At 37.2% G+C, this 19,520-nt stretch overlaps 1 protein-coding gene across 2 annotated transcripts; it reads right to left on the reverse strand.

Annotated features, from left to right (window-relative positions):
* Window positions 1-528: 528 nt before the first annotated feature.
* Window positions 529-18,029, reverse strand: zgc:172122 (uncharacterized protein LOC571844 homolog). 2 transcript variants are annotated; one of them, XM_066660958.1, is made up of 9 exons: window positions 17,931-18,029; window positions 14,673-14,778; window positions 14,121-14,190; window positions 12,999-13,319; window positions 10,960-11,289; window positions 7,134-7,415; window positions 6,527-6,632; window positions 1,948-1,973; window positions 529-1,767 (listed from the first exon to the last, which is right to left on the reverse strand). In XM_066660958.1, the coding sequence occupies exons 3-7, from the start codon at window positions 14,182-14,184 to the stop codon at window positions 6,544-6,546; spliced, it is 1,086 nt and encodes a 361-aa protein (XP_066517055.1). In that variant the 5' UTR covers window positions 14,185-14,190; window positions 14,673-14,778; window positions 17,931-18,029; the 3' UTR covers window positions 529-1,767; window positions 1,948-1,973; window positions 6,527-6,543. The 2 variants fall into 2 exon arrangements, with proteins under 2 accessions (XP_066517055.1, XP_066517054.1); XM_066660957.1 differs by lacking the exon at window positions 1,948-1,973.
* Window positions 18,030-19,520: the final 1,491 nt, after the last annotated feature.

A 19,520-nucleotide genomic window follows, 5' to 3' on the forward strand; every position in this document is an offset into this window, starting at 1 on the left:
AGCTGAGGGAGACAAGATAGGAGAATTGGCAAACTCTCTCTCCAGGCTCAATAGGAGCTGGCGAGATGCTGTTCTGTGGAGAATTCATATTCACATTCTTCACATCACTGCTGAGAAACAACTACAATAGCTAGCTAGCTAGATTTGAGTCACTTCATCCTGGCAATGTGAATAGATTGGACGCTCTATTAAGAATGGATGAGGCATCACTGGGTCAGACTGCGGTGCTATTCAGGAGCCCTTCAAGCTTTCATAGCCTTTTAGAGCCAATGTAAGCACTGTCTATGGCAGGAGGTTCTACTGTGTTTAACACACTTGTTCAGGTACTTTCCTGTTTTTGCCAGTGCAAAAAAAACAACAACAAAAAAAAAAAAACATGACCATTTCTGTGGGTTAGTGCAGAAATAGTGCTGAAGATGAAACAAAGAGTGTTTTGTTGTTTCAGTCTCACTTCTTTAATGTCGAGCAGCCAAGAATTTTCTACACAACTGAGTACGCAAAAACATATGAAAATATCACATTGCCCATTTTAATGACAGGCCTGAACAACCATAAAAAACAGTGGAAAAATCGACTTTTCCTCAGAAGGATTTTAAAGTTAGTGAGGCATTTTTGAGTTTAAAATGTTTTTTTTTTAATTCTCTTGATGACAAGTACAATGAAGTAGAAAAATACACTGATCATGATAAACATTTAGTGAAATACATATGTTAAAAGTCAATGTACAGCTTAGCAGACTACACCAATCAACCAAAACATTAAAAACACACCCTGGTTTCCACACCTCCTGTTGTCCATTTTAACAGGTGCACTGATTATACAAGTGCACTTTGATGTTCTACAATTACAGATTGTCTGCATACCTTGTTAGCTCCATTCCATCCTGTTCTCCAGTTGTCAGGAATCATACAAGACCACAACAGAACATATATATATTTGGGTCATGTATCATTCTTAACACTGCAGTGACACTGGCATGGTCATGTGCTAGTGTGTGTTGAGCTGAAATCATGGATCAGAGACAGCAGTGCTGTTGGAGTTTTTAAATCCTTCAGTGTCACTGCTGGACTAAGAATAATACCTGCTTTTTGGGGGTCCTGACCATTCAAGAATAGGCTGAAAAGGGGCAAACAAAGTATGCAGTGAAACAGATGGACTACAGTAATTGTAATTGTGGAAATATGAAGTGCTCCTTTATGGTCAGTGGAGCTGATAAAAAGGTGAGTGCATTTTGAAACGATGCAGGTCATTTTAATGGTATGAATTATCTGTGGATGTGGTGGCGAAAAGTCCTCAGGTTACTACAACACTTACCTCTAGTGGTAAGACATGAACATGAAACACACGCCTAGCAACGTGGAGACAATAGCAAGAGAGCTTAAGGCAAAAACATTTTTTCCTGGTGAGACGGTGTTTCCCTGTGATAAGTCTGGCTTCTGAACTGAATCAGAACAGTCAACAATGGCCATAATGTGCTTCTTGCTCATACGCAGAAATGACATTCTTGACTGATGAGGAAACTGTAACCTTTACCTTTACTGAAATATACAGAATAAAAGATATTATGTGTTTCCAGTGATAAATGTTATCTCGTTTTATTATTTACAGAATGACCAGGCTCAGTATTTTCCTGATACTGTGGTGATTTACAGTTATATTCTAAAGAGACATCCGTGGACTGTATAAGGCACACTGTAGCTCTCTCAGATGTACTTTAGTGTCCTGTTATAGCAGCATTTTCATCTGTCTTGGTTCGTCTTTGTCAGTCTAAAGAAACACAAAGGAGAAAAAGTTAATATTAAAAGGTTTTTGATCATTTCCAGAGTAAAGTAGTTGAATGTAGGGACAATTTTCCTTGTGAACAACGTTTGGAGTTCGGTGTGTGTGTGTGTGTGTATGTGTTTTTTTGTTTTTATTTTTAGTACCAAAATCTGTATTCATGTTCACCTGGCTATTTCATCCTCTCTTCATCCCTAAAAACAAAATGATGGCAACATGAGCCCTCAAAAGTCCAAAAGTGGCAAGACAAAAGCCCCCTGTACTTTGCTTTTGGTGAATGTTCCTTTTACATATTTTATATGAACCTGGATATTGCCTCTAAGCTGTCTTTAAATATACTTTAAAATTATACATATTATAAATATTACATTATAATTATAAATGAATTATAAATATTTCACTCTATTATTTTATTCCTAGTTCTAACTTTTTGTGTGTTGCAGGCAACTTTTTCAAAATTAAAGTCTCTATAGACTTAACACATCACACATTTTTTGTGTTTATTATATTTTACAAAATTTCCCAGCTTTTTCTGAAACATCATTGGTCTAACTTCACTAACTACTTTTCTTATTCTTCTGTATAAATCATTAATCAGACTATGACCGGATACTTTGCCCCAGAACAGAAAACATAATCACCGTTACACCTTCTTCCTGACGCCCCTAAGTTTATTTAGCTACGGAAACAGATGCCAGGCGAAATGAAGAGATACATATGACAAGGCCACATTCATTAAGCTGGGAATAAATGACTAATGACTGGGGAGTTTATTTCATTTTAGCCAACTGTAACTATGTGCTTTTTATTTCATTTTTATAATTTTTTTTTTCCTAAATCTCAATTTTTTCAAAGCAGATTTCAAAGACTGAAATGACAGACAAGCAAATCAAAAATGTTTTATCTAAATATAATAATAATAATAAATAATAAATAATAATAATAATAAAAAGATTTTATCTCAGGAACAGAAAAAAAAATTCACCACAATGCCACAATGATTTTATCACAAGCAGGGCCACCTCATTCTATAAGTGATAAACCACAAAGTCCCCTTGTATTACTTATGAAACTTCTCTTCTAAAACCTACATAAGATCGTGAGAAATTGTGTTACGCTGTAAATACAGGGAAAATATTTGCAAAATTGGAAACTAACAAGCCTGTCAGGCACAATGTCCAGTAAAATATCTCTCCAACATGCATATAAAATCTTCTGATGGATAGGGATGAGTGCTTTAATAAGGGCTGACCTACAACGCAGTTCCATTAATGAAACACTGCAAAAATCAATTTCAGTATTGTGTTTGTTATTTTCCCATACCATATAATGCTCCTGTTTGGTTTAAATTTGTCTATGTGCCATTGCCTCTTAGCCTCCTTCTATCAAAAACACATTAAGCTATAAATTTAGAACCTATGTGGAAATAAATGTGTATATATAATGTGTAATTTTAGTAGTATGTGTAGTTTAAATGCAGCCAAGTTATAAGTAGGAAAAGCTAAGGGAAACTGGCTTAAATGTCCCTGTACAAACATTTGATATCAATCCCTATTCTGTGGGAAATCACGTTTATACTCTTGAGGGTTCATTCTTTCCTTCGTTTATCCATGAGGCACAAAGCAGGAACACACAATGGACAGGGCACTAGTCCATCACAGGGTATTACACACTCATCCGGTCTCTCACACACTCACACCTATGGAAATTCTAGCACAGCCAATCCACCTAACAGCATGTGTTTTTGGGCTGTCGTAGGAGAGAAACCCATACAGACACAGGGGAAACACACCAAACTCCAAGGTGAAGTTTGAACCCGCAACCCCAGGAGCCTGGAGCTGTTTGAGAGAGATACTACCTGCCTTCTATTAAAATTATCTCATTATCTGTATTCATTCATTATCCGTAAGCGCATCCAGTTCAGGGTCACGGTGGGTCCAGAGCCTACCTGGAATCATTGGGCGCATCCACCTACCAACATGTGTTTTTGGACTCTGGGAGGAAACCGGAGCACCCTGAGTAAACCCACGCAGACACAGGGGAGAACACACCAACTCCTCACAGACAGTCACCCGGAGCGAGAATCGAATCCACAACCTCCAGGCCCCTGGAACTGTGTGAATGCGACACTACCTGCTGCGCCACCGTGCCCCCCCCCCACCCCACCCCTATTAAAATGAATAAAAAACAATTGTATTTAATTTAACAATTTTGAGAAAATAAGTGCTCTATTCAAGGGCCGTTAATGGCAATCATAATGCATCATTCCAGTTTAAAACTACAGTAGAATGTACTGAGAAGATTTGGATTAATTTGACTTTAAGGCCTTTTTCTGATATTTTCATCTTTGTGAAAGTTATAATATCTTTTCTTTAAAGATTGGTTTTTGTGTTTTGTCATCCTCTGAGGTGCAGTGATTCTGCATTTCCGCCCTCTGCAAACCCATGCCTGTGGTATTACCACGAACCATTGTTATGTGAGTTAAAAGATCTACAGATTCAACTAGTGTAACTAAACAAATCAGATTCTTGTAGTGTGAACAAAACTTAAACAGAGAACAGAATATGTTCAATGGGGTAACTGGCAAAGAAAGAATATGGAGTAAACTGTCCAATATTTTCAACTTTTACCAGTGACATTACAGACACAGCTATGCACAGCCAATAGGAGAGCAGCAGAGATGTCTGTTCTTTAGTTCTTCCTAACATGAATGAAAAGCTAGTCTTAACAGCTTCTGAACCCTCAGTTACAATACTGGGACGTCTAACCACTTTTATATTTGAGCGGTGACCCGGTGTGAGCAGTGAACGCAGCACATGCCTCATTTAGTGTGTAAACAGCTTAATGAACATGCAGATAAAACAATATATCATCAGCCATGCCATAAGCCAATAAAAATGTTATAATTAAAATAAAGTTTACTTTTACTGGATCATCTCCAAAAGCATGACTACACATCAAATAACTGAACACTTAGTTTATCTGACACAGCCGAAGTCCTTTTTACGCCCAAAGTACAATAACATGGAAAGAACTCTTCAAACTGTAACTTCCCATTGGTTAATGTCAACTTAAGCTCTGTCACTCATGATCTAAGGTAAGGATGGGAGGACTTCTTGTAAGAGACAGGAAGTGGTAACTCCCCATATTTCCTGTGGTGTTGCAGATAAAGTCTGCCCTGCAAAAACATAACCTCAAAGACAAGCAGATGCCCTAGATTTTTTTGTGTTATTTTTAATCATAGTTTTAATGCCGTGCACATTGTAAACAAATGCAACATTGTGGTTTAAATGGGACTTTCATTACTTCCTTCTAATTGTCCACATAATTAAATTTTCAAGATACACACTAAATCATTCATACTGATTTATTGTGAATTCTTAACTTTATAGAGTTAGAACTGTTCAAAGCGTAGTTATTGAAACCACACTTCTGACTTTATTGCTAAAGCTCCCTTAGATAATGCTGCTAAATAAAATGCATTACATGTAATGCATTTTTCTTGTGTGACATTACAATATACAGATCTACTGTTAGCGCATAGTATAGAGTATTAGAGTATTACCTTACAATATTTTTTTTTCATTTTTGGCTTTTCAAATTAGACTTAATATAATGGTCGTACTGAGAAAACACTATTAAGATAACCATAGATTGCCACAGCACTGAAAGTTAAATTATGTCTTCCTGAAGTCTTTCTATGGAAGTGACATCACTGCCGTAACTGTCACCCTTGTGCAAAATTCTAAGAGCCTCAGAGCTGGCAAAAGTATATTTAGAAAACCACTCTCTGCCTTAGAAGTCTTACAAACCACTACTTGACAACACTCTAAAGTAAGTGTCATTTTAACCGTGCCATGGTCAAAAGCTGACACCTTGGTAATGCCAAATGACTGCCTTCACTTCTTAAGAGGATCACACCTAACAGAGCTGTCAAAATGCGGCTATGCTAGGCAGTAACATACAACTTCACACAGCTATAACCTTGTGCTTTTTAAAGTTGCTGCAATGAAAGTAATGAAGCGTGTGAGGTAACTGAAAGCTGCAATTTAACCAGTACCGTCAAAGTTGTTAGCTAGCAAAAATCGCAATAGAGTACGGATACTATCCAGGATATCATTACAGCTGCACTTTCCCAAAATACAAAACAAAATCTAACAACACATTAAGATATAATTAAACAGAAAAAAAGCATGATAATTGATTATGGAAATAATGGATGTTGTGTTCTCTGATCCAAAGTACTTAAGGACCACCCAGATAATTACCAGCATAAATAGTTGAAAGGTCAGTGTCTGTCAAGGTGTATAACGGAACTTGGAAGCTTACACACCAATGAAGGCACCATTAATTTGGAAAAATATAGAGACATTTTAGAACAACCTGCACTGCCATTTCTTTTCAATGTCTTTTTCATTCCTGTTTTTAAAAAGACAAGCCACATTCTGCACATGGGACAACAGTATTACCGCATAGTCTTTGTGAATAATGTTTTTTCCAAGTGGTTTCTAACTAATTTACCAATTTCACAATTCAAAGAATTAATAATAATATTGAGGCATTTGTTGAGGGAAGGTGCTGAATACTAAACACAAACATATAGCAATACAACAAAAGAGGACTGTGGTAGCTGAAATATTCAGGTCCAGCCCTAAGTATCTGAAATGCTAGTGTGTTAAATACGATGGAAAGAGCTGTTGGTTCAGAATGTCAGTGAGGATTTGTAAAGTGCCTGGTTGCTACTGACCGTCTCAGTATGTGCTGCTAGCACTTCTTCATACAGATACATAGGCATATGAGCAGTACTAGTATTACACAGCCCACTGAGAGGAGGATGATGTGGGTATTCCCAACTGCAATACAAAAAGAAAAACATGGCAGTAAGCCACAGCACAGTTGGAAAAGCAGACAAAACAAAAGAAAGTCTAGACTAGAAAACCAAGAGTGGCTTCATAAACATAAGTGTTCAAACATCAGTGTAAACACTGCAACATTAGAGACACAAGACATAACTTGCTAATTTGCAAGCGCAAACAGAAACATTTTGCGTATTCTATTAAAAGTGTACGGGCTTGAAAGCAATCTATGCTTTCTTTATCTCTATTTAGTTTAGATACCAACCTAATAATAAACCAATAATAATAAAGCACATTTTAAAGCATGTATATGAACTTGACGTATATAGCTATTAACATGTATTTTTAAAGTGAAGTATTCTGGAATCTTTGAAATGCCATACAGAGTTTCACATTGTTAAACCCATTTTATTGTTTGTCAAACATATTCTTACTAGTTAAATAATGATCAAATTTTTGAATTACTAATAGAACACCATAAAGGTTAGTTCCACTCACTCTTGTTCAATGTAACAGAAATATTTCTTTCCAGGCCCCGGTGGACGGCTGTACATGTCACATGCTCCTCGTCCAGCAGTTCGCCTTGTAGCAGGATGGTGCTGACCACAGTAGTGGTGCCATCCCCTTGCTGGTAATATGAAGTGTCTGAGGAACCCAGGGACCGGGTATGGTTCTCCACGTTCCAGATGAGATCAGCTGGAGGACGGGACAAGGCTGTGCAGTTGACCTGGAGCACACCAGGTTCAATGATGGTGGAGCTGACCTCAGGTTTAGGTAACACTGTAAAAACAACACAAATGTCCTGAACAAAGAGCAATGATTACAAAGTGGCTAAAAATGACAATGGACAGAGGTGCTTATGAAAAAGAATTTTGAGGCAAAGCTTTCAAATTTTATAGAGAGAAACAAGGCCTTGAATACTTGAGTATTTATTAGACTAAGCCAGATTTAAGAACGTTAAAAGTGAAAATAAATACAAGAAAATTGTAGGATGAGGGAATATACTCCTAGAAATGTTTATTATCCAAACTAAGAACAACGAAGGAACTATGTTTTTAAGAGCCTATGTCTTCTGTTTGTCACTCAGATGGACCTTGTCATCATAAAGAATGCCATCATCTTCTCCCACTTAAGCCAGACAACAGAGGACACATTTGTGATTTGGCACTGATAAAAGATCCTTTAGACTTAGGTCACGTCTGTAATTGCCACACAACAAAAGCGCAACAAAAACACAGGCCGTGAAAAGACAGCAAGCAAGGGTGTGTTTCCATTCACTGTTTGGGTTTGTGATAATCCTCTAATGACAAAAGCCAGGCTGTTTGGTGAACATTAACAGAGGAGTGAGTGACACAGTGGTCCTCTATGTTCAGGACAAACAATGTCTCAGTCATAGAAATAGGCCTTGGTCCAAAGCAGCCCCCTTAAACTGGCCTCACAATGACAGCCTAGCACTGTAAGACATTAAAGCAAGTGTCCAATAGCTAACATAAATGAATGCTAGGGAGCTGTGGGGCAGATAAACATTAGCATAAACACTGTTAAAATATGGCATGTGCAAACTTGTAATGTCAGTTTACTTAATATTCACTACAATCACTGTACAGGGTAAAGTCAGAGGTACTGAGTGTCTTTTAAGTACTGACTGTCAGTTTCTGCTAAATTCTATTTCAATTAAAGCAATTCAACTAGCTAGTCTTTGCTCTTTGGCTAACATTAAGGTGCGGTTGTTTGCACAAGGTGAAATATGTTTTGAGTAATGTTGTACAGGGAGCAATCGTGTGACATTGTATATGTTATAGAATTACACTGAACAGACCAGTAGAAATCCTGACTACCACTGTCAAACCAGGTCCAATGCTAGTGCAATGCCTGCTAACTAAGAAAAGAGGCAGACATCTTGCAGTCTTTGCATAATTACTATTCCTTCCCATTTAAAAGTGGCCTCTCAGCATTAGTATGCACCAAGTGCACTCTGAGACACTGAATCAGAATTGGCCAAATGCCCTGCAAGGATGCGAGCACAGTTAGTCAGAAATGGCCACTGCATCCTGTGAACAACTGGCTAGAACTCCACTATGTCAGGATATGGAGTAAGGAAGTGTGCTTGTGGGCCTGTTAATAATGAAAATAGGGCCCAGCCAAGTCTTCTACAAAATGTGACCGGTAGCTCACCCTCATGCTTCTCTCCTTAATATTGTCCTGAAATGATGATTTGTTTACAGAAGGTCTTCCTTTTCCTGAGTGGTGCACAGTGGGTAAACACTTGTGTGTGCAGATTTATTCTCTCACCACGTACACACACACACACACACACACACACAACACACAACACACACATTCACAATGAATTATTTTCCCTGAAAACACTCCCTTTGTTTCACTAAAGGAAACTAGAAGAATGCAATATTCCTCCTATGACCTAACTGAGTGACACTAAATACAGCTAGTGTTAAGTAAATAAACAAGCACAGCGGTCATGTTTTTGCTAAATTCCATGGCAATGGTTTACCGTTACAACACCACAAAGTATGACAAACACAAATAGCCACAATACTGAACTATGCTACTTCAAATCTTTGCTTAGTGCCTCTGATTTTTGTTAAAGGAAGCTGAAGCATTAATAGGATTAAATCAAATGTAGAGGTTTTCTAATAAAGCATCTTCCAATACTAATTAACATCATGTGAACAGAATGCCTAAATCATTGCAAGTATTCGAATATAGATTTGTTCATGTAATTTTGGACACTGTATACTGTTATCTATAAAAATACAACCCCAATTTCAATGATGAAAACAGAATACAATGATTTGCAAATCCTTTTCAACCACTATTCAACTGAATACACTACAAAGACAAGATACTTAATGTTCAACCAGGTAAATTTGATTGTTTTTTTTTTTTTGCAAATATTCATTTTTTATTTGAGGCCATGTTCCAAAAGAGTTGGGACAGGGGCAACAAAAGACTGGTTGGGACAGGGGCAACAAAAGACTGGGAAAGATGAGGAATGCTCAAAAACACCTGTTTGAAACATTCCACAGGTGAAGAGTTAACTGGAAACAGGTGAGTGTCATGACTGGGTAAAGGGAGCATCCCCGAAGAGCTCAGTAATTCACAAACAAGGATGGGGTGAGGTTCACCACTTTGTGAACAAGTTCGTGAGCAACTCGTCCAACAGTTTAAGAACGTTTCTCAATGTACAATTGCAAGAAATTTAGAAATTTCTTCATCTACAGCCCATAATATCATCAAAAGATTCAGAGAATCTGGAGAAATCTCTGCAAATAAGTAGCAAAGCTGAAAACAACATTGAATGCCCATGAACTTCGATCCCTCAGACGGCAAAGCGAAAGCCATATATCGACTATACCCAGAAATGCAGCTGGCTTCTCTGGGCCCGAGCTCATCTGAGATGGACTGACGCGAAGTGGAAAAGTGTCCTGTGGTCTCACGAGAGTTCAAAAGAACTCTGAGAGAGTTCGTAGTAAAAGGGTGCGGGTACTAGACTGGCCCACCTACAGTCCAGACCTGTCTCCCATTGAAAATGTGTGGCGCATTATGAAGCGCAAAATACGACAACGGAGACCCCTGTTGAGCAACTGATGTTGTACATCAAGCAAGATTGGGAAAGAATTCCAGCTAAAAAGCTTCAACAATTAGTGTCCTCAGTTCCCAAATGCTTATTGAATGTTGTTAAAAGGAAATGTGATGTAACACAGTGGTAAACATTGCCCCTGTCCCAATTCTTTTGGAACGTGTTGCAGGCCTCAAATTCAAAATGAGAATATTTGCAAAAAAACAATAAAGTTTATCCGTTTTTATTTGTGTTTTAAACAACATCCCAACTTCATTGGAATTGAGGTTGTAGACAAAAATATTTCCCCTATGACACTGCCTGTGACTTTGGTGTGCTTTCCTCATGTCAGTGTGGGTTTCCTTGCGTTGCTCCGGTTTCCTTCCACAGTCCAGAAACACACTTTTTTTTCACACGGGAGGTGAATTGACTACTCCGAAAGAGGCTATATTTGTTAATGTGTGAGTGTGTGGTGCCCTGTGATTGACGATGTGTTCCCCCAGTGATTCTGTGTAGATTCTGGACCCATTATAAGCCTGAACTAGATAAGGGTTTACAGACAGTGAATAAATGAATGACTCTATATTTAGATTTAGGCATGTAGTTCAAATGATGCTAACTTCTACAAAACATTTTTTTCTTAATCACGGACTTTTGAACAATACTGTATGAGTATTTCAGATGACTAATGCATATTTAATTAACTGTTAAGACTTCCTCCATGATCAAGTTCTTCAAACATACCATAGACATAAAGGCATGCTGTCACACTCTTTAAGCCATCTGGGTATGTGTGGAAATCACAGGTATAACACCCTTCGTCCTCTGTGAGGGCCGGGTTTATTGTCAGTTGGCTGTGTCCCAGAGACTGGCCCAGCTTAATTCGCTCTTTGAAAGGGGTCTCCACGGTAACACGGCCCTGTTTGGTGAGGGATGCCACAGTGGTAGTGTCTCCCTGCTCGGCTGTTTTCTTCCACAAAACCTGTTGGACTTTGTCCACCAGAGCATACTTGCACGACAGTGTTACAGCGTTTCCACGGACTACCGTCTTGTTCCCCTCAGATTCCACCTTTGCTGAGAGGAAAAGGGGGAAATATTAGTCACTCTTGTCTAATATGCAGGTGTAACCCTTTAAAAAAAAGATATAAATGCAATTAAAAAAATATATTACTGCTTTCATAATCAATTATCAAAAACAGTCTGCTTCAATAAGATAAAACAGAAGTGTTTCTTGTGGAATTCGTGTAAAATAAGCAATGACTGGAGAAAAGGAAATAAACTTTCAACCAATTAACACATCAATAACTTCAATGAGAATGTTTTTACTATAAAATCATATATTAGAATGCATTCAGTTACACACTTGGTAGGTACCCTGTTATTTATTGCATATGTCCATCTTGCACACTTTTATAACACAACAAATACTGTCCGTTCATCTTTCATATTAACCTGGGGCTTGATATATAAAACAGTCAAGTATGTTCTATAACAGTGGGCCATGGTATGTTCTGATTTTATGTGGACCGCAGTCACCATGCTGCTTTGTTGTGGGTAGAACAGGAAGGTACAATCTCCTAGCACAGGAACTTACACTTGCCTGCACAACCAGAATAAAGGACACCAAACCTTGTCCACTTCCTGTCCTGAGCCTCACAGGCCACCACACAAAGACAATTAAAGCTCTTGTCAGGACTTTGCACTAATCTCTGAAATTCGGCCAAGCCGGCCGTGCTACAAAATAAAAACACTCTCTACTCTTGCTCTGTTGCATGTGCATACTCTCAGTCTCTCTACAGTTGGGCAGTGCAGCCAACACATTTAATGAAATATTTAATCATTTTCCAATTGATTCTCTGAGTTTGCCGCATAATCATCATGCTGTTATAACTGTTCCAATTAACAATAAAAGTAATTTCCCCGTACTTAAAAAAATAAGACCACAGAACCCCTTGATTATATCTCAGTTATAAAAGAAGTACTACAATTATTATAAAGGTGACAACAAGCATTCTCTTTTCCTAGACACAGCCAACACAAATACTTGAAGTTTGCCATATATGTAATCTTCAAAATGGTGGCCGAACAAGTTCCGAAAAAAAAAGCCTCAGCCACGCTCTGATGGATTGGCCCATTTGTCATGTATAAAAATAATTAGACATTAATCAGTCTGCAAACACTCCCACCTTGAGCATTAGCAGTCCAGTTGACTTTTCAGTTCAGAAAGTAAAAAAAAAACCTGAACATAATAATAATATTTGTGGAAAAAAGCACCAATTAAGTAGTGCTACTGTGGTCTTGGGGTAAAGCAAAAGATAAGACTGGTGCCTCTATGACATGGGCATCTCAAAATAAGACTGGGTGAAGTGAAAGCAGTGCAATCCAAATGCATTCAAAAGAAAAATATAAAATCAGACAAAAAACTTGAAAAGGCATCTGTCAGATTATGCAAACCTCACAACCTTGAACTTCCCAGGCACCATCCAACCATTTCTAAAATACTGGCCCTAGAATGAATCCTTAGGACAACAGAGAATGTCTTACCAAAACTGTTCTCATGAAGATCTACCACACTTATGAACACAGGAACAACACAGTAAAAAAAACTGTTTCTCCCAAGGGTTTTTATGGAATTTAAGCTGCCATATTTAGGATAGTTCCCTTTAGAGCAAGAAGTAATGTATTTTTACTTAGAAAAGCTGACAAAACATGCAATTTGTTTTCAGACTCTTGCTATTAATGTATGGTATTTTTATAAAACAATGGAGAAATCACAGACTTACCCTCTACAGAGACACAAGTCTTCCCTTGTTGCTGGCCGGACGGGTACACATCAAACATACATGTGTAGCAGCCTTCGTCCCCTGGCTTGGTTTTCTTGATGGAGATGGCACTGGTATGTGTTGGCTGAGTGACTAGCTCCACTCCATCATTTCTAGTGAGGCTGCCAGGGTTATTGGCCAGGTAATGGAGGAGAGTATTGTTCTGGACGCCCAGCCAGCGGACCTGCTTAAGGACTTCCCCGGATTTAATAGATACATTACATGGAAGCACAAAAGGGAGCCCCAGTGTCGCATGCAGTTGGGCTGGGGCAGTGACCTTAGCTGTGGCATATCAATAAATAAAGAAAATAAAATAAATTAGAAAATCAGATTCCAGTGCACATGTGATAACAGAGAATATCTATCAACTTTAAATGTGTTTCACTATCTATGAATGACGTATAGTGCAAAGTCAGAAAAAAAGCATAAAATCTGTCCATTTTTGTACAAATGGCAACATTTTTCCTAAACATTTTGTTATTAATAAAAACAATTAGATGTTTCTATTTTATACAACTTTCATCTAAATTTGTCCTGTGAGAAAAAATAAGTTTTAAACGAGACAAACACTTCTCTGAGAACACTACCAGCTACAAATCCTTTTAGAAAACATGGAACGAAACCCCTCTGGATTCTCTTCAGATCAGAAGCTTATTCCTATTTTTCCATTATTATTTTTTTCTTCAGTTTCTCAAAGATGAAAACTTGAAGTATTGTTTATCAGATGGTGGTATGTCCTGCTTGGTTATGACCCTGGATTTCTGTTTACATTTTGATGATTTTTAAACTCCAGTTTTGGAAGCTGCTTTGTTTTCCTGCTCATATTGCTTGTACATTTCTCTTACTTACTGAATATTACTAAAATAATTATCCCATATCCAATTTACTCAATGATATTCCCTGAAAAATTAAAAACCGAATGGTCATTTTAATTGGGGATCAAGTTAATACAAAGGCATGTTTCACATTTGCCAAGCAGAGAATAGATTTTGAATGGATTAGGTCTTTGATCATAAAAAAAACAACAAAAATGATTTCTGAAAGAGCTGTGTCAGGAGTAAAAGTGTAAATCAAAGGCTGTACCTTGCAGTAAAGGGAGCAGTATCAGAGCTGACCACAGCCACAGTGATAGAGCAAAGCTAAACATCTTAACCTGCAAGAAAGAGAATCCTTAGGAGATTGGAAAACAATTTATTTAGGTTGGTCTAACAATAAACTTGTTGTGGACAGCACAATACATTGCAGATTTTTTTCCAACATACAACACAAAAGGCATTGCTTTGCATATGAAAACAATATAAAATTATTTTGTGTAGTCCTTTATTTTCGTAACTGTGAACTGGCTGACCAGAATTCTAACCGAAAAGACTCACCCAGACATTACAGGATGCATCATTAAATGATACATGTGAAGACTTGCAATATTTGTTTCAAGTACATGTAATCACCTGGCCTTTCAGCAGGGTTTGACTGAAACTATGGCTGTGAGATGTGTAATTACTATAGATTACTACAGAAGTTATCTCAGTCAGTGGGCAGGAAAGGTATGCTGGCGTTTGAAAAACTAATACTATGAAAATATACTCCTGGTAAGTCTTCACAAATGTGGATTATGTAAGAGTGGCAAGCACTTACCAAACACCCAATGCAAAGTTTCCACTATTACAGTTAACACACAGTGACCGTTCTCTTCCACACATTCATCTTAGTCAACAGCCGTTGCTTACAGACAGCCAGTAAACTGTGGAAACAAATGTCAAAATCCACACAATGTGGATAAAAAAATGCATATTTGATTGTAACTATTACAATTTCTGCCATAAACAGATCCAAAAGCTGTGATTACAGTTACACTTTATGGTATTTAGCAGAGATATTCTTATTTACAGTGACAAATAATTTTCAGTCTTATAAAAATTTTGATTGTTACCAAGACCACCAAACCATTAACCAAAGGAGATATCACAGTGATGAGTATGCACACACACTGTCACACATACTGAAAATGTAATGCCCCGGGGGAAACAGCATGACATTTTTGTGTTCATTGTAAATGGCTTACATTTTTTATTATAATAATGACACCAACTCTTTCTGTAAATTTACCTTTAAAGGGCATATGTTCTATGTATCATTTTTTTTATAACAAGGACAGTCATTATTCATTTCACAGAATTATTTCCAACCTTCTTTTATAAAAGAGTGTTGTTGCTATTTCACCTTTAAGACTTCTATTGAACAAAGCAGGTGCCTTGTAATTCATTCTAAATTAGCGCTCATGTATGAAACACTCTTTCGTCAATGTAAATGGGTGGAGTAAATTTGATATAGGGTAAATAACCTAATATATTTTACTGTATTCTTTTGTGACATCACAAAAACAACGACTTAAAAGTGTGTCATATTTACAGTTTAAATGTCATGTGAACATTAACTCATGTAAATTTTATGTTTATAGAGATTTGTTCTAGTAACAGCTTCTTTTAACTGTGTGATTTTGAGGGTTTTTTGCCAAGTGAACCCTCAGCAAACTACACCATCATTACTAACCACCTGCACCCTGCCGCTACCTTTTTCCTTCTGTTAGCATCATCTGGAACACATTTCCATGCACTGCTTTGATGTCTAGACCAGCAGGAGTTAATCACTTCACCTTAATGCTTACACCAACAAACAGTAGCCTAGGAAAATCTGACTAACCTTGAAAATACTGGTAATAACAATAACAACCGTAAGTGTTTTTATACAACTGCACATGAGGGTGGACGAAATGTTCATGTAAAGACATTTACTAAGGCATTTATTTTTTATTTGAAATTGTACATATCAGTTATAGGCGAAAATAACATTACATTTTATAACACTTTTGTCTAAAAAGAAATTCAAGTATGTTCTATAACAGAGAGCCCTGGTATTTTTTCACATTTTTATGTGGACTGCAGTCACTATGCTACTGTTTTGGTCTATTTATTTAAGGTGTTATGATAATAATAATAATAATAATAATAATAATAATAATAATAATTATTATTATTATTATTATTATTATTATTATTATTATTATATTATTATTATTATTATTATTATTATTATTATAACTAGGCCTTACACTTTGGTCTGGGCTATTCGGTTTAAGGGAGAAAAAGAATAATTAACAAATATAAAAAGGGTACTAGCATGTCATGCTCAAACCCCTAATAATATTAAAGGCTAAGCACCACTTAATGGACCTCCATGAATATTTCACATTATTTTAGTTACTGACAGATATAAGTATGAATTAAAATGAAAATAGCAGCTTAATTTGCTTTAAAACTGACAATTTTATTAAATTGACGGAAAAACCCGAGCTCGCTACGGAAATTCTTGAACGCAACCGTGACGTCACTGGTGGGCAACAGCTGAACAACGCCGCGGTAAAACACCGTTATGACTGACTGTTATGACAGTATCTAGCTAAATAACCAACATTATTCAAGACAATAGCCTAGCAATAAGCTACACTCAAACTTAAAGGAACCGTTATTCTTGTAAATGTGATCCGACACTATGATAGCAGATTATGATAGCAGCAGGAGTATTGAAACTTGAAACTTTTAGTAGGAGTAAGAGTACGGAAACTTGAACACAGATTTGCAAATGAATTATTGTCTTCATAGATATAAATAATTTATATATGACTTTTAAAATGTTGAACAAAATAGTAACAGAATACTACTACTGCTGCTATTATTATGCTACACCTAATAATAGTACACTCCAAATCTTTTAATTATCAGTATCATTAAAGAGTCAACAACACCATCATTACTAGTAACACAAGTAGCTTTCGGGAAGGTCTTTGTGAATTAAAACCTTTCAAAGCAAACAGTACTGCTTTAACCCAGTGTGTAAATAAACATATATATAAAGCATAATTATAGTTATTAAAACCATAAGTGTTATCCTCAAGAATCCAACTCTGCCAGGAAATCCACCCCTGGTCTCTGCTGAAGGCAGTCTTTGAGGTTTCTGTGTGAAAAATGCCACTGAGCAACCACATGCCCTTTCCAGACCTTGAATAAAAGAGCACTCTCTGTGGCATTTCACCACCTGGTTTGTCAGACTCTGCCCATTGGGAAATTGAACCACTGGCTATAGTCCTCTCTGCCACAGCCAGAGTAAACCACTGAAACCCCAGAAAAGCCAGATCAGAAGCAAACAAACCATGCACTGTTTAAAATGCTAGGCAGGAATTTGTTCATGTGTGTTACTGAAATAGACACAAATCTACTTCGGGGTCACAGATAAGAGACCCTACTGACCGCTGCTTTACTTACTGGAACATGATGACTATTGGAAACATTTAAAAACTAGGACTATTGTGCTGGAATACAGTTATCTTTACCGTCATTACATTTTCTCCATAACAACACTGCTCTTCCCCTCTTATGAGTAAGGTCTAAAGTTTGCTGTGTGTTATGTCATTAATCCTAATATACCTTAATATTGTAGTTTATCTTTAGTAATACTTATAACATATATTTGCTAAATATTCTGTTACAATTCCTGGAAAATGATTCCCATTGACAGTGGATTGTTTTAAATGTGTAATTCTACACTGTACACTGAACCCAATAAAGAACTATAAAGCACAGTGCCAGCAAAGGTATTTTACTATACATTTGTTGCAAATGCATTGGAAGCCTGAACTCAATTTAATAAACTGTAACTTTTGAGTCAACAGAACTAACACTGGGTGTTAAATTCTGAAAAAGGATTAATGTAGACCTTTTGGCGAAAAGAACAGTGAAAAGAGTCAGCCATTCAAACCAGAGTCAGCTAGAACATGACAACAAGCAGTGATTTAAACTCCACCATGTCAGTATTGTGAATTTAGCATATAAGACTTACCACTCAGGACAGTGCTCAGAGCATGGCTTCATCTCAGCAGGAGTAAATCTCAGTGAAAGTATTGGCCTACACTTTGGTCTTAGCTCAGGGAGGGACATACCCTCCCCCTTGGAAGGAGGCAAAGTTGGGCCAGTCGTGACAAACCTACTAAACATTGCTTTCAAAAAAGCTGAAACAGATTTGACCGCCAAGAGACTCAGATAGACAAAATGGCGACATCTAATGGTAGATTTCGTATTTGCGTGTCCACTGTAGGGTACACTTTGCGTGTCTGGGTGTGTGTGTGTGTGTGTGTGTGTGTTTTGGTATATATGACTTACGGGGACAAAATTCCTGAATACCGTCATTACAGGGACACGCGTTAAAAGGACACTTTTGGTGTCCCCGTGAGTCTATTTTCACAATGTAAAACTAGACTGGATCTTTAAGACTTTACAATAGCTAAATATTACACATCATAAACTGGTCCATTGTTATTCTGGTACATAAAAAGTGTCATTTTAAAGTGGACATGAAACACAATTTTATGTGTTTTCTAAATATTTAAATGTGTTTTAAGTAATTTTAAGAATATTTTAAATATAAAACGATTACATGTTAAATTATAATACATTAATATTTTATTCTGTCTGATAGTGTCGCTCTGGCTCGCCGCCATATTGCCGTTGCGTCAGTGACTACATCATGGAAGTTGGCTGGAACTGGCCAGCTTTGTGCAATTCAAAAGAACATTCCGAAGAGCCATTTTGAACATTGTTGAATAAGTAAAATGACTAGAGCACAGTGCGTATGAAGTGTATGCTCTCACGTGCCAATAACGTAACCCGAACGCTGATGGCCTCTAAAAGTGTGAACACTATGGAACGCCGTTGGGCTCAAAACGTGTTTGGATTCTTTGTGTTAACACGTAGCGTATAATTTCGTGTTAACACGCCAAGATATTATGGAATGCCGTTGGGCTCTACATGTGTGAAGACATGCATGTTAACACATTATTAAAATTTTGCGCATTAACACATAAAATTGAGTCGCGATAATGTGACCAAAAACAACACGTAGCCCCTACGTTTCATCTGAATTAATCATAACATAGTGAGCTAAGCGCTGACCAGGTCGGGGAACCCCCCAGTGGCCACCAGAGTGGATGGTAGATGTTTGGGGGTGTCTGAATGGGTCATCTGATCCTGCTGAGTTTTTTTTTTTTACTCACCATGAATGAAGATGCACTCAATGTAAGGTATTTTGTATTAATCGTGCTTTAGTTTGAATGTTAGATCCTCTTTTGTAAGTCGCTTTGGATAAAAGCGTCTGCCAAATGCATAAATATACATGTAAATGAGGAGACTAGAGGACTGAGCTAAGCTTCTATTTAAGATATGGATTCTGGATATTTTGTTCATTCCAAATTTTTCAATAATACCAAATTATTTCCACCAGGTCGGGGAACCCTCAGTGGCCACCAGAATGGATGGTAGATGTTTGGGTCTGAGTGGGTCATGTGATCCTTTTATGTTCACAGGGCCATTACAAAAAAAAAAAAAAAAAAAAAAAACCACAGTAAAATATATTCATCTTCAGAATATTATTAGT

This window comes from Hoplias malabaricus, chromosome 2 (genome assembly GCF_029633855.1).
Source record: "Hoplias malabaricus isolate fHopMal1 chromosome 2, fHopMal1.hap1, whole genome shotgun sequence".
Taxonomy (NCBI): Eukaryota; Metazoa; Chordata; class Actinopteri; order Characiformes; family Erythrinidae; genus Hoplias; species Hoplias malabaricus.